This window comes from Trichomycterus rosablanca, chromosome 10 (genome assembly GCF_030014385.1).
Source record: "Trichomycterus rosablanca isolate fTriRos1 chromosome 10, fTriRos1.hap1, whole genome shotgun sequence".
Taxonomy (NCBI): domain Eukaryota; kingdom Metazoa; phylum Chordata; class Actinopteri; order Siluriformes; family Trichomycteridae; genus Trichomycterus; species Trichomycterus rosablanca.
In genome coordinates, this window is record NC_085997.1 from 37,364,189 (window position 1) to 37,384,189 (window position 20,001).

The 20,001-nt window shown below is 42.3% G+C and overlaps 1 protein-coding gene across 1 annotated transcript; it reads right to left on the minus strand.

Moving 5' to 3' along the window:
• Window positions 1–9,227: 9,227 nt before the first annotated feature.
• LOC134322026 (kelch-like protein 11) lies at window positions 9,228–19,668 on the minus strand. Its single transcript, XM_063003896.1, has 2 exons — window positions 19,642–19,668; window positions 9,228–10,888 (listed from the first exon to the last, which is right to left on the minus strand). The coding sequence occupies exon 2, from the start codon at window positions 10,792–10,794 to the stop codon at window positions 9,307–9,309; it is 1,488 nt and encodes a 495-aa protein (XP_062859966.1). The 5' UTR covers window positions 10,795–10,888; window positions 19,642–19,668; the 3' UTR covers window positions 9,228–9,306.
• Window positions 19,669–20,001: the final 333 nt, after the last annotated feature.

Here is a 20,001-nt window from a genome sequence, read left to right on the forward strand (position 1 = left end):
AGCACATTGATTCGTAACCGGCCTGTGTGCGTACAGACTTAGCACAGAAAGGAAAAGGTGCTTTGAAAACAGGCTACCACGGTTTAGCGATGCATTAGCCCGGTGCTGTGAGTTGCGTAGGCTACGGTAAGCTCAAACACTTTCAGAAGAAAAAAAAACAATACAACGAATGTTAATCATTTGTGGTCACGACTCTTGACCGGAGGACATTTCTCCTCTTCTGTACCCCTCCGCGTAGGCTAACGCTGGACCCAATACGCTAAATATCACTGATTAGCATTGGCTGTTTCAAACAGGTACTGCAGGTATTCAGAACACTTCCATTTGCAATCCCTGACCGCGTCAGTTTTCTCTTCTGAAACTCTGCATTTCAAAAGCTGCTGTAAGCAAAGTGCTTATAGAGTCATTTTATCAATAATATCAACATTAGTCGTAAAGAAACAACGTCAAGTTGCTCCCTTGCTAGTAGGTATCTGACCTGGCTATTAATACGTCACAGCGGCTTTGTGTTTTCTACTTGGTTTTGGATGTGTGGACGATTATAGCAGGCATTAGCTACGCTCTTCACTAGCCAGAAATTGCTAGAAATAATAGCACACTGATTCGTAACCGCTCTGTACGCGTACACACTTAGCACAGAAAGGAAAAGGCGCTTTGAAAAAGATTTAGCGATGCTTTAGCCCGGTGCTGTGAGTTGCGATTGCGTAGGCTATGCTAAGCTCGAACACTTTCCGAAAAACAAAACATTTTCAAAATTACCATAAACAAATACGAATGTTAATAATTTGCGGTTGTTGTGGGAATTCAAAATAACCCTTAAAGATTGACACAGACAACCGGAATAGTGATAAAAGCAAATAATCAATTTATTACTCAGCTGAGGGCCAACCTCAATGCAAACCGCTCACACAGCTTTACAGAGAGAAAGGGCAACTTCTGTGTGCCCTATCACAGTATTTATACCCCGCTTACTGCCCCTTCAGGCTAACTCTGCTCAGTAACCCAGCTCAAGGTCGACTTTCCACATCAAACTTGTTAGAAACATGGCGTACCGCCACAAGAATGCACCAGTATCAAAACTGCGCGTGCACCCCCGCACACACAATCCTAACACCCATGCATTCCCACGGAAGCAAGCAGCCCATGCCAAGGTCAACGTATCTCTGTCCCTAAGTAACCTTCCAAAAGTCTCTTCTACCTCTGCTAATTGAACTAAGAAAGCAGAAAATTATAAGTTTAATGCAAATAACTATTAAAATATAAAATTTCCATTCACAATCCTTCCTTTTGTCCTTCCTGGACAACACTAACAAAATTTTATATACTAAACAAACTTTTCATTAACAATTAACATCAAACACATACCCTTCCCTTGTCAGAGTTTTAAGGTATTGTTATCATACAGTAAACACACCTAAAAAAAAATTATGAAATGAGTATACTGTGTGTTTTTTTGTGCTAGGAATATTTCTGAGAATATCGCTAAGAATAGATTCCCCTCTTTTTGTGACTATGTCACAAACCCATAAGTGATTAATAAAGTCTTAATGTAAGAATGATTAATACAATTGCTTAATATAAATGTTACATACTATCTGCTTGTTCATCCTGTCATCCCCCAGGGGTGGGCAAAAAAAAACCCTCAGGCCCGTTAAAGAATCCTCACGAGCTAATTATCAACCAATTTCCAATTTAGGGAAAATTCCACACCCTACCCATCTTACCAACCAACCTACCTGATGCGATAGTGTACTCGACACCACAGGTTCAGCACAGGATGACTCACATAATAAATGATTACATATAAAATGAATTATATGATTAAGCCTATCAGACGATCATTCTACCTTAATTAAATGCTTCAATATTTTTCAAAAAGAAAAAAGAAAAGAAAAGAAAACATTTGAAAATCACCAGTATACGAGTAAGATAAATGTGAGTAAATATTTGTGTAAATGATTCTTCTTCTCCTTCTTCTTTCGGCTTTTTCCCCTTTTTTTCAGGGGTCGCCACAGCGAGTCATCCTCATGATCGCTCATTGATTTGGCACAGTTTTTACGCCGGATGCCCTTCCTGACACGACCCTCCCTAATTTATCCGGGCTTGGGACCGGCATTACAATGCACTAGTGCATCTAGCGGCTAGGTATCTATAGGACAATTCAGTGTTTCCAATTAACCTGGTGGCATGTTTTTGGACTGTGGGAGGAAACCGGAGTACCCGGGGGAAACCCACGCGGACACGGGGAGAACATGCAAACTCCGCACAGAAAGGACCCGGACCGCCCCACCTGGGGATCGAACCCAGGACCTTCTTGTTGTGAGGCGACAGTGCTACCCACTAAGCCACCGTGCTGCCCATTTGTGTAAATGATTAAATATAAAAATAAGTAATTATAAAAAATATATTAAAAAAAAACCCCAACTACTCAAAAGACATTAAATCATCAAAAACTTCTATAAACTTGAGTGATAAGATAATCAAAACAAAAACTCTAAGACAAAAGTTGAATAATTAATTTCACATCAATTATTTAACGCTTTAGTTCTTTTCATAAACAGAAATACTGATACCTAATTCTCGAACACCTGTTTAAGAATTGAGCTATCTTTTCCCCAATTCAATCTAAGTCACATTCAATCATAGACATGCTAACATGCAATTCAGCATCTGTCAATCAGTGGGCTTTAATTTTTATCAGACTTTGAAATTTCTAGGTTAGGTGAGCCTTTGCCATTTTTGACGTATGTTGGTGCTCAGAGTGCGGGCACGCCCAATCAGCACTCGTCCCACCTCACCGAGGCTTAGAAACACCCTTCCTCTATAGATTATCTAGTCTACAACAATTTTCTGCAACACAGGTGTTATCCCCAGGTTTCACTCTCAGTCTCTGGATCTTCCACAAATTCCAAATGTCACTTCGCTGATCCTGTTTAATCAGAAAAAACTTACACACAAGCTCACAGTCGACTCTTTCACTAGTTAGGTGAAAATCTGTCTCATTAAATGTTCTGGATTTTGATTCAAGATGTACTCTATTACTCAGTGTTCAAAGGTTTTTTCAGTTCGACCAATCAGCTATTTCACACCCTGCAACATCAGTTGGCTCAATGACGTCCTCTTCTTTTATCAGTTACCCCCCAAAATTGGCTCAACACGTTTAGGTGACTATTGTGCAAAAACTCTCTTGTTTTTGTGTAATTTTCTGCAAAAGGACAAGCTGACTTTGCCCCTTTAATCTTGCTCTGTGTGTGTGTGTGTCAGGGCTGGTTTCAGTTGATTCCTCCTCTGTCTGGTTCTCAGTTGGTTCAGGTACTCTTCTGCAATGGCTATCGTGGATCCACGTGGCTCTTTCAGCAACCTTGACGGCGGTGTGTGTCGTTAGGAGCACTTGGAATGGATCTAGCCACCTCTTGGCTTTCCAGCTTTTGCTCCCAAAGTCTTTCCTGAACTCTTTAACCATCACTCAGTCACCTGGTTTCAGATCATGTAGATAGGTACCCGTTGGTCCTGGAAGGAAGTCTTTCACCTGCTTGTGAACTTCACACAAAACACAGGACAGGTTTCGCAATAACTTAACATTTCACTCCCGTGAGTGGCCTTGGAGTTTCTCTGGGCCCGATTCCTGTATTTGGAGGCCTGCCAAATAGGATCTCAAAAGGGCTTAGGTTTGTTTTTCCCATATTCTGGTTCCCATATACATTATTATCACTGGCTGGGCCTTAACCCATGTCAGACCAGTATCTACATGGCATGTGGCCAATTTGTGTTTGAGTGTGCCATTTTCTTGCTCCACAGCCTCACAGGCTGGGTGATGGGCACAATGATGTTTTAAATCCATAAATCAAATACTCACGACCTGCTGTAATGCTTTGTTGACAAATGCAGTACCACTGTCATTGCCAATTCTTTCAGGGATCCTCCACCTTTGAATTATGTCAGTTATAAGTGCCTTTGCTACTTCACTTGCATGCTGTATATATATTTTTAATGTCCCAACCTTAGTTGGGAATGCTTCAATCCATTTGGAGAACATATCAATGAAATCAATCTGGAGATGCTGAAATGGTCAATCAGCTGGTGGTTGGGCACTTTAAGGAGTTTTATACCACTATTAACGTTCAAATCATCCACCGTTCACAAAATTTTTTGGGAGTAATTAGTTAAGCTAGTTAAGCCCTTAGTGTACCAATGTCTTGAGATACTACCTGCATCCCTCCTTTTTGACACATGTTCTCGACCATGTGTCAAATTATCATAATCTAGAAACAATTTTTTTGAGAAAACACGGCTTACCAGTTGGACCATACCAAACCTCGTCCTTTTTGTTACACCCAGCTCACTTCCACTTGGCCTTTTCTTCTGCCTTGTTGAAGGACTGGATGGCTGTCAGGTCAGCTGAAACAAAAATCATTTTTTGCACAACACAAAATATTTATCTACTGTACATTTCACTGCTGTCTTTTTCTGGCCATGTCTGCTCTGTTGTTGCCCTGTGAAATGGGATCAGAACGTGAGGTGTGAGCTTCACATTTACATACATCAATAGCTTTTGGAAATAGGATTCATTCCAGAAGTGCAGAAATCAGGTTGTGATATTTGATAGGTTTACCTAAATAGGTCAAAAGGCCTTATTTACTACTTCAAATTTATATGTAAAGTCAGTGAAAATGCTAACAGTTTTTCCCTTTAGCCAATTTACAATGCTACTAATTCATCAGCTTGAGTTGATAGATTAGATGTTAGTGATTCTGCTTTAATGGTTTCATTTTTTTGTCATTCCATCATACCCCACACAGCTGCTTCCTGTTTCTGTGCTTCTGTATGAAGATTCAACAACAAACAGCTCCATATCTGGATTTTTTAGTTTTTTAGTTTCCTGTAAATCTGGTCTAGGAAAGCAAACTTCATTAACAACATTAATACAGTCATTTGGTTCACCTTCATTTTCTGTAGGAAGAAAAGTATCAGGATTAAATACGTTATATATTTTCAATGTGATGTTAGTCATTTCAAGTAATACACTGTTATACCTCAGCCATTTAGCTGTAATGTTATCATATCATATACTCTTCAGTTGAGAAACAACATTTATAACCAATAAGGACAAATTTCAGTAACTTACTAAGTTTATTAAATCATTTACCACTTTTTTTTATTAGCTGGCACAGCTTTCAAACACATTGGAGACCTTCTTCTTTAAGGTCTAATTTAGCTAAAAAAAAATTATTTATTGGTCTTAGTTTACCTCCATGACCCTGGAGTAATACTGACGTCATACACCCTCCTTTTTCATTCACTGTCTGAGTGAATCGTCTGTTTGGATCCGGGATTCGCAGTGTTTGTGTTATCTGCAGAGCTCTTTTCGATGTTTCAAAGGCCTTGTCCGCTTCGATGTTCCAACTAAGTGCACTGTGGGCCTGTAGGCCCTTCCCATCAGCAATTTCGCTTAAGGGAACCTCGAGGACTTCATACTTAGGGATGAAAGTTCTGCAATAAAATCACATACCTTAGAAAAACATTAGTTTTTTTTTTTTTGTGATTGGTATGGGTATTTGTCCGAATGGCTTCTATTCTGCCATTTTCTAATCTTTTACCTTCAACAGAGATCAGTTAACCTAGGAATTTAACTTCATGTTTTACAAATTGTAATTTTGAAAGGCTGTCTTTATCTTTGCTAGGTGGCATAATAGTTTCACTGTGTCATTTTCACATTGCTCCTTCGTTGGAGCTGCCAACAATCATTCATTCACTGTTGACCTTTTGGACACAACCAATCATGTCCTTTGTACACATTTTTACACAACTCAACTGTCCTCTCCTCATGAGAGACATAGATCAACTTAATACAGAAATCAGACATTTCGCTTATTCTCAATCACCAAAGTATCCACAATGTCTGTTCAACCATCACACGACAACAGTTCCAACCCTCAAGGACCCAGATCACTCCAGTGATCATTACAACGTTTATACAGTGACACGTTTGGGACGCAGACTTTTATGTCAATCAGGTGTGGTTGGCCTTCCCTTTCATCAATTCTAAGCAAGTCAACTTCAACTTCGCTCCTACTTCTACTCCAAAACAACCTCAGTCTTATCTAAGTTTCTAAAACACTCCTTTTCATACCGGTCATCTGACTCCCCCTCTTGGATTCGTTCAGTGCAATGCAAATCTTCATTTTTCACTTGGTTAGTAAGCAAGTAAGCGTGTTCTGTTAGCTTCATGCTGTGGTTACAGAGTTGCAACGAATAAACATAAAGTAAGGGTTTAATGTTCATCATTACACCCTGAAAGGAGTTATGTTGGGTACTTTGGATTTTTAGCCTGTCAGTTTTCACTGATCAGGGTAATACCTAATTTTTACATCAGATCTCGCCCCAGTAAATTCACTGGACAATGATCTGACATTAGAAAGGAAAATTTGAAAGGCTCAAGGCCTTGCAAATGGCATTTTGACAGCACTGTTACTTCAGTAACCATGACTCCTGTTGCCCCAACTGAATGATGAATCTTCCACTTTTCTTTGGAATGACCTCAAACTCATCAGTTCTAATGGCTAAACTCCCTTCTCCTGAGTCTACCAAAAACTGTATCTCACTACCATTCACAAAAATTGAAATCATAGGCATTTTAAGGTTCAGAATATTTAGCATATGTTCCTTCAGGAAAATACCTTTGTTCTATATGTTTTATAACTACTTGGATCTTATCATTTACATTTAACAGGTATAGGTGTTAGCTTAAGCAATTCTTCTTTGCAAAGCATAGAAAATTCTGACTCACCAGACCCTTTTGGTTTGTCCTCAGTCCGGTCCTCCTCCATCATTCAGTCTTCTTCATAGTTCTCAACTCTTTTAGTCATTTGTTGGCCCAGTGTTCTTCTTTTTTTGCAAGTGAAGCATTTGTTATTGTCATTATAACTCCAGGTCACATTTCACTGTGTGACATTGTCTGTTGTCCAGTCTATTCTGACATGTGAAATGTCCACGCCAAGCTTACGACCCATTAGACTTCTGAGTTCATTTGTGGTAGGTCTCAGCTCCACTGAGAACTTTTCTCCTCCAACTTCACCAGGATGTGTCAGTTGTTGGGACACCTCATTGATGTCATTCTCCGTCCTTGGACTATGAACCACCATTACATGTCCATCAGGTCCTGCTACTTTAATCACGGGAAATGTAGCATGTCTTTATTGCCCATCTTTATTCTCCTTCAAACGATATTCACCAGTCAAGCGAGTGTGAAGGGAGGAAAACATGTTGGATTAGAACAGGTCCTCTCTATCCTCACTGGGCGGGTCATAGGTTGTACTTAGCACAGCTGAGCTTCCTGCTTCAGGTTTGGAAGGCAGGTCTAGTAGATTATGATGTGGAGTTCTTGGGCGGTGCTGTTCAGGACGTGGAATGGCACCCTCATGGCTTCTTGCCTCAGCTTCCTGTTGAACTTGCGCTCGTCTCTGTGCTGGAGGACACGGACCGGGACACCCGTCTAGGTCTGGGTCTGAAACAGATTTAACACACTAGACATCTGCTTTGTTAGTTTTACATGCTACTTGTAACTTCTGTGCACGTTTCTTAGACTCAATAACCTACATACCAAAACCTTCACATTAAAACATCCCTTTTCTCTCTCTTTTTTTTTCTAACAACTTTTCAACATTTCTAATTGTCTTTCACTAAAACTACCTTTGAAGAAAAACCACACTCTTTTTTCCAAAATTCAAATTTAGTCAACTGCTGTTTTACCATAATTAACATCCATAAACCACACATTTGGTTCATCATACACATCTAAGAAAAATTTCTGTTTGCTTTTGCCACTCTCCATTATGCCTTTTGTGTCAATCCACCCAATTTAAATTGTCCGTCGTGAATCACGCTCACACACCAAGATACCTTGGTATCTTTAAAATTAAATACCCCGTATTTAATTTGTGTGCTACCTCCCAAACACATAAATACGCCCCGTATTTCGTTAAATATATCCCATATTCAACTTCTATGTTCAGTACCCTGATGACTTGCTTTTTCTCCCGGGAGACATGTTGCACTAGGTTCGTCAACCTGTGGCAGATTTTCTATCCAAGAAATACTGCTAAACCGAGTCAATATCCCATCGACCCTTCCTGGCCACCCCCGACCATCAACAAAATCCAAGTCTAAATTTTGTTACTTGTGTGATTCACACCCGTACAATTTATATTAAATGTTTAATTTACTTACTTTCTATAAAATGATAGTAACCCCGGAACCAAGGCGGCAGACGAAGTCTGGTTCTGCAACGCAGAATGCCAATTAGGCGTTTCAGATGAAGTAAAGTCCTTTAGGATACCAACGCCTGTATCCCCCAGAACTTCTCAGCCGTCCAAGGAACAGGGTCCCATCTGGTTGGTGCCATTTTGTTGTGGGAATTCAAAATAACCCTTAAAGATTGACACAGACAACCGGAATAGTGATAAAAGCAAATAATCAATTTATTACTCAGCTGAGGGCCAACCTCAATGCAAACCGCTCACACAGCTTTACAGAGAGAAAGGGCAACTTCTGTGTGCCCTATCACAGTATTTATACCCCGCTTACTGCCCCTTCAGGCTAACTCTGCTCAGTAACCCAGCTCAAGGTCGACTTTCCACATCAAACTTGTTAGAAACATGGCGTACCGCCACAAGAATGCACCAGTATCAAAACCCTGCGTGCACCCCCGCACACACAATCCTAACACCCATGCATTCCCACGGAAGCAAGCAGCCCATGCCAAGGTCAACGTATCTCTGTCCCTAAGTAACCTTCCAAAAGTCTCTTCTACCTCTGCTAATTGAACTAAGAAAGCAGAAACTTATAAGTTTAATGCAAATAACTATTAAAATATAAAATTTCCATTCACACGGTCACGACCCTTCACCAGAGGACGTTTCTCCTCTTCTGTACCCCTCCACTTAGGCTAACGCTGGACCCAATACACTAAATATCACTGATTAGCATTGGCTGTTTTATACAGGTACTGCAGGTATTCAGAACACTTCCATCTGCAATCCCTGACCGCGTCAGTTTTCTCTTCTGAAGCTACTAATGAAAAATAAATATATAAATATGTAAAGAAATGTAACTATACAACAAGATCAACATCCTGAAGCTGGTAAAAAGCTTTTACGATAAATACGAAATAAACAGGGAATGTTAATGGTATTCACAATGCATGGTTAATAACATCATTCACAGATCACTGTCGCCCCCTGGTGGACTGGAGAATTACTAGACGTTTGCAGACTTGGTCCCGAGATGCTCTGAACATCAAGACCGTTTTCAGCATTCGATCTGCGACTGCAGCTGCCTGCGGAGGGTGAGAGTGCGCCGGTGCAGCTGCTGCATCTGCTGCATCCTGTCCCGCTGTCTGGCTAAATTCTGCGGCATGGGGTACCTCTGGCACCCGTACAAAAAGCGATAAGGGATCCGGACGTGGCAGGCCGTGGCCCGGCAGCGCGGCTGCGGCATGGGGGGGAGCAGCATCCAGCGCTTCCTCTCGGCGCAGTAGCGGTACGCCTCCTTCCTGTACTGCTTGTCCACGTCGTCGCTGTTCTTCCAGCTGCCGATGACGAACACGTCGTCGCCTAGGAAGCACACGGCGGCGCCCTCCACGCTGGTCACCTCCGGCGGCAGGCTCTCCAGGATTTCGTCCGAGATCCTGCCGCTGATCTTCTGGCGCGCCGCCTCGTCCCGGATGTTGGCGTAGCTACTCGGGCAGCAGGACGCCGTGTGGTAGAAGTTTGACGACGACACGGCCATCTGGAACAGACAGTAATTATCAATCAGGGGCAAAGAATCCACTTCCTGCCACTGCCGGCTCTCGGTGTCGTAACGAGTCGTCACTGTTTTGAGCCCGTCGTCGTTGTCCGTGTCCACCGGCGTCCTCGCGGTCACGTACACGTAACGATCCTCCACGCTAATCGCCTTCACGTCTCGTAAGATTTTGGGCGCCGATTCTAAGTTGTGCCACTTGTCCTGCTCCGGTTCGTACACGCTGACGTCCTTAAATCCCGGACTGAAATTCCCGTGCCCTCCGATGCTGTACAGGATGTTTTTGACACACGTCAGTCCGAACGAATGCTTCCGCGTGGTTAGATTGCTCACCTGCTCCCAGGTGTTACGATTCGGGTTGTACCTCTCCACGGTCTTGGCGAACCCGGGCTCCATGGATCCGGCAACGTAGACGTACGAATCGGTAACCGCGATGGCGTGGCCGTCCAGATGATTATGAATGTGCGGGAGGTTCACCCAGCGGTCTTCGTACACGAAATACCCGACGCATTCTCTCAAGTAGTCTCCGCCCTCCGAGACTCCGCCCACCACCATAATGACGTCCATGTTCTGTCCGAATCGGGGCTGAAAGGCCACCCAGAACTCCGAATCCGAGACCGACTTCTTGTGGTTCTCGAATCGTATGGCGTGACTCTCCACGGCGTCCGAGACGAGCTTCAGACAGGCTTCGTTCCGCGCCACCAGGGGCTCGTTCTTCACCACCCTGGTCAGGTACGTGGGCTTGATCTGAGGCAGCCGGAGGAGCCGGAAAAGCTCCTCGAAATGCTTCTCGCGCTCCTCGGTGGAGCGGTGCACCCACTTAACCACGGCGTCGAACAGGACCTCCTCCGAGTCCACCGTGATCTCGGTGTCGCTCAGCCAGTCGCGGACCAGGTGGAACGGCAGCGTGTAGAACTCCTCGTCCTGGATCACCCTGTGGAAGTTGCGGCGGATCATCTCTGCCGCGCGTAACGCCAGCTGGTCCAGCGTGTACATGTGCGCCAGGCTGTGGACCGCCACGCAGTTCGCCAGGCTCAGCTTCCGCTTCAGGAAGTCGCCGCAGAACTCCTTCAGCTGCACCAGGAGGAACCTGACGGGCGGAAAGAGGGAAAAGATCAAGATTACAACCTTCACTTACCAAGCACTTTATTAGAAACACCAGTCTTACAGGTTCCACTGATATCCATTGGCTAATTTATGGTCCACATCTACCATATAGGTGTGCTTTTTGGTATATAATTACTGACTGTAGACCACCTATTGCTCTGTACACCTTGTCAACACCCCCCACCCCATTTATTAATAGAAATAAACCTCTATAGGACCCCCCCCAACTACAGTCCAGATATTATTTGCATGGTGGATCATTCTGGTATGAATGTAGTAGGTGCAGGAGTGTTGATGTGATTTTTAAGTCCCGTTTAAACCTCCTGACCTCTTTATTAGGAACACATACCCTGTTAGTGTTGGCTGTAGGTGGACAGTTAGTCTTTTATGAGTGGATCTTTGGAACGTTTAAAAGTCCCAACAACACTACTGCACCTGCTACAGTCATGACCATGTTGGTGTTATTGCAGTGCTGGGAAGCTGAGAAGGGTCCACATGCCAAATAGGGGTCACTTTCCAGTGATGGATGTGCAGAGAAACAGGCGGTCAGTCATTGTATACCCACAATGAGCCAATGAATGCACACTCAAGACAGGTAATGCAAGTTATACTACATTCTAAGGGGCAGTGGTAGTTCAGTGGTAGTTCAGGGGTTAAGGTACTGGACTAGCAATCATAAGGTTGCCAAATTGGCACTGTTGGGCCCCTGAGCAAGGCCCTTAACACTCAATTACTGTAACTGTATTCAGTTCATAAGTGTAAATAAAAGCGTCTGTTAAATACCCCAATTGTAAATGTACTGACAGCGCCATCTAGTGGACAGACAGGTTTTAAACATTCCCCCTAAACACTGAAAGAAGAAGCACTGAGTTCTGATTTCTGTTTCTAATTGAAATTCTGATTTAATTCTGATCATGTTTCGGATTTGTTTAGGATTTACTGGGTTACTTTAATTAGCAAATTCCAGAAAAAAATCACCACAAAAACCTGCTATTAATAATAGGGCAGATTTTGTGGGGACTCGAATCAAATCAGCTGAGATGCTTAAATGTGCACAGATATAAAAAAGTACGAAAGCAATCCAAACTAACCAAATGGACACAAATGCAAAAAATACAGCGTCTGCAAACTAACCAAAGTATTTGTTTGTTTATTAGGATTATAATGTCATGTTTTACACTTTGGTTACCAGCCACTAGGGAACACAAGCCAGTGTATCTTTTGTGCCGGTCCCAAGCCCGGGTAAATGGTGAGGGTTGTGTCAGGAAGGGCATCCGACGTAAAACACTTTGCCAAAACTAACATGCGAGTTCATCTAAGAGATACCATACCGGATCGGTCGAGGCCCGGGTTAACAACGACCGCCACTGGTGCTGTTGACAAACAGGGTGCCGGTGGAAATTGTGCTACTGTTAGTCGAAGACCGCGAGGAGGGAAACGTGTCAGGAGACAGAAAGAGAGGAGGAAAGTCAAGAGTGTAGGACTGAGGGTGGCAACTCTAAATGTGGGGACAATGACAGGCAAAGGTAGAGAGCTGGCTGACATGATGCAGAGAAGGAAGGTAGATGTTTTATGTGTTCAAGAGACCAAGTGGAAGGGCAGCAAGGCTCACAGCATTGGAGCAGGGTTTAAACTGTTTTACCATGGTGTGGATAGAAAGAGAAATGGAGTAGGGGTGGTCTTGAAAGAGGAGTTAGCAGAGAACGCAGTAGAGGTGAAAAGAGAGTCAGATAGGGTGATGTGTCTGAAGGTAGAGGTAGAAGGTCTGATGTTGAATGTTGTCAGTGGTTATGCTCCACAGGTTGGTTGTTAGAAAGAGGAAAAAGAGAAGTTCTGGAAGGATCTAGATGAAGTGATAGAGAGTATTCCCAGGGAGGAGAGAGTGGTGATAGGAGCAGACCTAAATGGACATGTTGGTGAAGGAAACAGAGGAGATGAGGACGCGATGGGTAGGTTTGGTGTCAAGGAAAGGAACCAGGAAGGACAGATGGTGGTGGATTTTGCCAAGAGGATGGAAATGGCTGTAGTCAACACCTATTTCCAAAAACGGGAGGAACATAGGGTGACATACAAGAGTGGAGGAAGGAGTTCACAAGTAGACTACATTCTGTGTAGAAGAGGAAACCTGACGGAGATTGGGGACTGTAAGGTCGTGGCAGGGGAGAGTGTGGCCAGACAGCATCGGATGGTGGTGTGTAGAATGACTGTTGTTGTGAAGAAGATAAAAAGAGTCAAATCAGAGAAGAAGACCAAATGGTGGAAGCTGAGGAAGGAGGAATGTGGTGAAGAGTTCAGAGAGGAGCTGTTAAAGGCTCTGGGTGGTAAGAAAGAGCTTCCAGATGACTGGGCTACTACAGCAACAGTGATTAGAGAGACAGGTAGGAAGCTACTTGGTGTGGCATCTGGACAGAGAAAAGATGATAAGGAAACCTGGTGGTGGAATAGTGAAGTGCAGGAAGTGATTCAGAGGAAGAGGTTAGCCAAGAAGAAATGGGACATTGACAGGACTGACGAAAGTAGACAGGAATATAAGGAGATGAAACGTAAGGCAAAAAGAGAGGTAGCAAAGGCAAAGCAGAAGGCATATGAGGAGTTGTATGAGAGGTTGGACACTAAGGAAGGAGAGAAGGACTTGTATAGATTGGCCAGACAGAGGAATCAGGCTGGAAAGGATGTGCAGCAGGTTAGACTTGTCAAATATAGGAATGGTAATGTTCTAACAAGTGAGGAGAGTGTGATGGGAAGATGGAAGGAGTACTTTGAGGAGCTAATGAATGAAGAGAATGAAAGGGAAAGAAAGTAGGAAGTAGGAAAGATCAGTGAGAATGAAGTTCGGAAAGCTTTGAAGAGGATGAAGAAAGGGAAGGCAGTTGGACCTGATGACATACCAGTGGAAGTATGGAAAGGTCTAGGTGAGATGGCAGTGAGGTTTTTGACTCAATTATTCAATGGCATTGTTGAGAGTGAGAAAATGCCAGAGGAATGGAGGAGAAGTGTGCTGGTGCCCATTTTTAAGAACAAGGGTGATGTACAGAGTTGTAACAACTACAGGGGAATTAAGTTGATGGGCCACACAATGAAGATCTGGGAGAGAGTTGTGGAAGCTAAACTTAGACAAGAGGTAACTATTTGTGAGCAGCAGTGGTTTCATGCCAAGAAAGAGTACCACAGATGCCATCTTTGCTTTGAGGATGCTGATGGAGAAGTACAGAGAGGGTCAGAAAGAACTTCATTGTGTCTTTGTCGATTTAGAAAAAGTGTATGACAGAGTGCCAAGGGAGGAGCTGTGGTGTTGTATGAGGAAATCTGGAGTAGTGGAGAAGTATGTCAGACTGGTACAGGACATGTATGAGGACAGCAGGACAGTGGTGAGATGTGCTGTAGGAGTGACAGATAGCTTCAAGGTGGAGGTGGGACTACATCAAGGATCGGCTCTGAGCCCCTTCTTGTTTGCTTTGGTGATGGACCGACTAACAGATGAGGTCAGGCAGGAATCCCCATGGACTATGATGTTTGCAGATGATATTGTGATCTGTGGTGAGAACAGGGAACAGGTGGAAGATAACTTGGAGAGGTGGAGATATGCACTTGAAAGAAGAGGAATGAAAGTCAGCCATAGCAAGACAGAGTACATGTGTGTGAATGGGAGAGAGACAGGTGGAACAGTGAGGCTACAAGGAGCAGAAGTCACAAAGGTGAAGGACTTCAAGTACTTAGGGTCGACTGTCCAGGAAAATGGGGAGTGTGGTAAAGAGGTCAAGAAGAGAGTTCAGGCAGGATGGAGTGGATGGAGAAAAGTTTCAGGAGTGATTTGTGACAAAAGGGTGACAGCAAAGGTCAAAGGAAAAGTTTACAAGACAGTGGTGAGACCAGCTATGTTGTATGGTTTGGAGACAGTGGCATTGACAAAAAGACAGGAGAAAGAACTGGAAGTGGCAGAAATGAAGATGTTGAGGTTCTCCTTGGGAGTGACAAGGATGGATAAGGTTAGGAATGAGATAATCAGAGGTACAGCACAAGTTAAACAACTAGGAGATAAAGTTAGAGAGGCCAGACTGAGATGGTTTGGACATGTCCAGAGGAGGGACAGTGGGTATATTGGTAGAAGGATGTTCGATATGCAGCTGCCAGGAAAAAGACAAAGAGGAAGGCCAAAGAGGAGGTATATGGATGCAGTTAGAGAGGACATGGAAGTAGTTGGGGTGAGGACAGAGGACGCAGTGGACAGAGTGAGATGGAGGAGGATGACTCGCTGTGGCAACCCCTGAAAAGGGAAAACCCGAATGAAGAAGAAGAAGATTTAAAGAAAGGTTATAATGAAACCACTGATCAAGCTCCCACTTTATCTAACGCGTTAGGGAGCATCATCAAACTAACAGAAACACGTAGGAAACATTTACTCTGCACTTATTACAGAGAAATAAATCCATTAAAGTCTTGTAATGATTTAATGGATTCATGTCAAACTATTTTTATACAAACAGATCCATGTTTCTCATCTACTACAAACCCTATTTTAAAAAATTAAAGATTTTTAAATTAAACAAGATTTGTAGGATGTGAGGGACACATATGTGTATATAAAAATAAATTGACTTTATTATATTAAATCATATCATTTTGGGTTTTGTGTTTACTGTTTTGAAAAAAGGAGAGGAATTATCACAGATTTACTGATCTTCATTTAAAATGAATATAAAATAAATACTAATCTTTAAAAAAAAGTAGTAGATGAGAAACATGGATGTGTTTGTATAAAAACAGTTTGACATTAATCCATCAATACATTACAAGACTTTAATGGATTTATTTCTCTGTAATAAGTGCAGAGTAAATGTTTCCTACGTTTTTCTGTTAGTTTGATGACACTCCCTAACGTGTTAGATGAAGTGGGAGCCTGATCAGCAGTTTCATTATTCTCCCTTTTCTCTATTATTCAACCTTTCTTTAAATAAATACATGTAATCCTAAAATGACCAGAAAATAGTTTTTGTAGTATGTGGCCTACAGTATTTTCATCTGTGTAAGAAATCATAAATAAGTAGGTGTTAGGTGTTTTTTCAACCATTTATATAGATCAGAATGCCGAATGTCAAACGAAAGTTGAAAATTAAACTAAATCTACCGCAGTTATTTAATTAAAGGTGAAGCAGGAAATTCTTCAGAATGTAATTTGTTGGTCAGGTTGGAACCAACCAGCTCACTACTGTAAATAGAAGGTTCCCTGGTGGTGTGTTTACAGGCTCCTGAAAAGAAATGAATCAACTTTTAAAGATGAAATTAATCCACTTCAGTTTCTCCTAATCATCAATATAATTTAATTTCTACAAAACTGGTTGTGACAATGTAAGATGTTAAACTTGAACTGATGAATCATGTAACCAGTAACTACCTGTCCTGTCATGCATGAAACCAAAGTGGAAAACATCCCCTTAAAATCTTAATAAATTCTATCTCAGTTGTGAAGAGTCATGAGGTTATTTGATAGTGTAATGTGGGTTTATACAGCCCTGGTACAGAGGGTGTGGCACTTAGGTATAATACAGGTAACAATGATAGTGAAAATAAAAGTTTTCAGTCAGCAGAGTCTCTTTCCAGACGATGGAGCGATTTATTCTGATTTTCCTGTCAGCGTTAATAATCAACAGTGATGGTAAACTTTACTTTTAATTATTATTCTGTTTGTGAGTTTATTGATCTGTAACATTAAGTTTATAAATCTCTTTCTGACACTGTATAGAGCAGGAGTGACTCCAGTCCTGGAGAGCTACAGTAATTTACATCAGATAATAAAGTAGTCCATTACTGACTGATGTTGCTGTTTTAGTAAAGGGAAACACAAATAACTGTAAGAATGCAGAAGTTGTCGGTTGAACCACTGATGTGTGTAAAAATTATTGCTAAATTTGTTAATATTTGTAAATGCTAAATACACTGAGTGTGTTTACATGTACATAATAACCAGAGTAGTTCAATAAAGTCGATTCTTACATTAATCAGATCATTTGGTTTACATGCACTTCATGTACTTTTTTTGTTTGTTTATTAGGATTTTAACGTCATGTTTTACACTTTGGTTACATTCATGACAGGAACGGTAGTTACTCATTACACAAGGTTCATCAGTTCACAAGTTTATATCGAACACAGTCATGGACAATTTAGTATCTTCAATTCACCTCACTTGCATGTCTTTGGACTGTGGGAGGAAACCGGAGCACCCGGAGTAAACCCACGCAGACACGGGGAGAACATGCAAACTCCACACAGAAAGGACCCGGACCGCCCCACCTGGGGTTCGAACCCAGGACCTTCTTGCTGTGAGGCGACAGTGCTACCCACTTAGCCACCGTGCCGCCCCCTTCAGTAATCTAATGAAAGGAAACTTCTGCATTTACATGAGTAAGTACTGATCAGAAACCTCTAATCTAATATGTTCTTGCACAATAGTCTCTAGAGTTTACAGAACTAGATGTATAAGATAAATGAGCAGTTACAGTGTGGAAAAGAAGTATTTGATACACTGCCGATTTTGCAAGTTTTCCCACCTACAAAGAATGGAGAGGCCTGTAATTTTTATCGTAGGGACACTTCAACTGAGAGACAGAATCTAAAAAAAATCCAGAAAATCACATTGTATGATTTTTAAATAATTAATTTGCATTTTATTGCATAAAATAAGTATTTGATCACCTACCAACCAGCAAGAATTCTGGCTCTCACAGACCTGTTAGTTTTTCTTTAAGAAGTCCTCCTATTCTGCACTCATTACCTGTATTTATTGCACCTGTTTGAACTCGTAACCTGTATAAAAGACACCTGTCCACACACTCAATCAATCACACTCCAACCTCTCCACCATGGCCAAGACCAAAGAGCTGTCTAAGGACACCAGGGACAGAATTGTAGACCTGCACAAGGCTGGGATGGGCTACAGGACAATAGCAAGCAGCTTGGTGAGAAGGCAACAACTGTTGGCACAATTATTAGAAAATGGAAGAAACACAAGATGACTGTCAATCTTCCTCAGTCTGCTGCTCCATGCAAGATCTCACCTCGTGGGGTAAGGATGATCCTGAGCAAGGTCAGGAATCAGCCCAGAACCACACGGGAGGACCTGGTCAATGACCTGAAGAGAGCTGGGACCACAGTCTCAAAGATTACCGTTAGAAACACACTATGCCGCCATGGATTAAAATCCTGCAGGGCACGCAAGATCCCCCTGCTCATGCCAGCACATGTCCAGGCCCGTTTGAAGATCACCAATGACCATCTGGATGATCCAGAGGAGGCATGGGAGAAGGTCATGTGGTCAGATGAGACCAAAATAGAGCTTTTTGGTATCAACTCCACTCGTCGTGTTTGGAGGAAGAAGGAGTACAACCGTCCCAACCTTGAAGCATGGGGGTGAAAACATCATACTTTGGGGGTGCTTTTCTGCAAAGGGGACAGGACGACTGCACCGTATTGAAGGGAGGATGGATGAGGTCATGTATAGCGAGAATTTGGTCAACAGCCTCCTTCCCTCAGTAAGAGCATTGAAGATGGGTCATGGCTGGGTCTTCCAGCATGACAATGACCCGAAACACAGCCAGGGCAACTAAGGAGTGGCTCCATAAGAAGCATTTCAAGGTCCTGGAGTGGCCTAGCCAATCTCCAGACCTGAACCCAATAGAAAGTCTTTGGAGGAAGCTGAAACTCAATGTTGCCCAGCGACAGCCCCGAAACCTGAAAGATCTGGAGAAGATCTGTATGGAGGAGTGGGCCAAAATCCCTGCTGCAGTGTGTGCAAACTTGGTCAAGAACTACAGGAAACGTCTGACCTCTGTAAAGGTTTCTGTACCAAATATTAACTTCTGTTTTTCCATTGTATCAAATACTTATTTCATGCAATAAAATGCAAATTAATTATTTAAAAATCATACAATGTGATTATCTGGATTTTTTTTTTTATTCTGTCTCTCACAGTTGAAGTGTCCCTACGATAAAAATTACAGGCCTCTCCATTCTTCGTAGGTGGGAAAACATGCAAAATTGGCAGTGTATCAAATACTTATTTTCCTCACTGTAGCTGAATGTCTGATGTGAAGAGTCTCTTGTTGATGACCATGAAGAATAATGGGAGTGAGTCAAACTAAAATACTTTGGTAACCACTGTGGTGATCAGAAAAACACGTCAGAATGTTAAACTGCAGGTCAAACCAGTTAAACCAGTTTCCTGTGCCACTGGCTACCACACACACCTTAAAGGACATTCCAAAACTGATGATGAAAAGATAATAATCAGCAGTAGTGTTCAGGTCCAAACTGAAGCAGAAACATAAACTGTGTGCTATACAATTAGTTTATATTTGTTATATTACTGCTGTAAACAAAATGATTCTGTGATTAACAGTAGGACAGTGATAGCTCAGTGGTTAAGGTACTGGTACTAGTAATCAGAAGGTTGACCCTTCTGGTTGACCAGAAGGACCCTTAACTGCTCAAAATCATGTTCATGTCATAATTGTAAGTCGCTTTGGATGAAATCATCTGCTAAATACCGAAAATGTAAATTAACAGAACACAACTGCAGCAATGTGTTATTTTTCCCACCGGTATTCAGGCTAATCCTGCCGCTGCGTTAATGCTTAAAACGGGTGTGAAAAGATAATGTAGGATGAATGTGCTCGTCAGTGTTTGGCTTCTAGCTAAGCTAACTGTTACAGTAGCCTAAATGCTAGAGGAGATTCTTACCATTTTGAACCGGAATGAGCGGTTTTAGTGCTGCAGTTTACACTCACTGTTATACAGCAGCACTAATAAATGAGTCCTAAACTTTGAACCCACTGCTGATAAGCGGCAAAAATCCGGTGTACTACCGCTTTCTGCACCCGACACATCCTGCATCCCAAGGACCCTTAGGCAGCGTATAACTTCGTCTGAATGAAAGGCTTTATGCATTTATTTATTTACTCACCCCTATACCCTTGACAGAGTCGCAGTTCCACTGTAGGATGTCACACACATACACATGTAATTAATTCTCATAACATTTATATTTTAGTAACATTTCAGGATAAAGCGCTTCCACAGCAAACATAAAATCATGACATA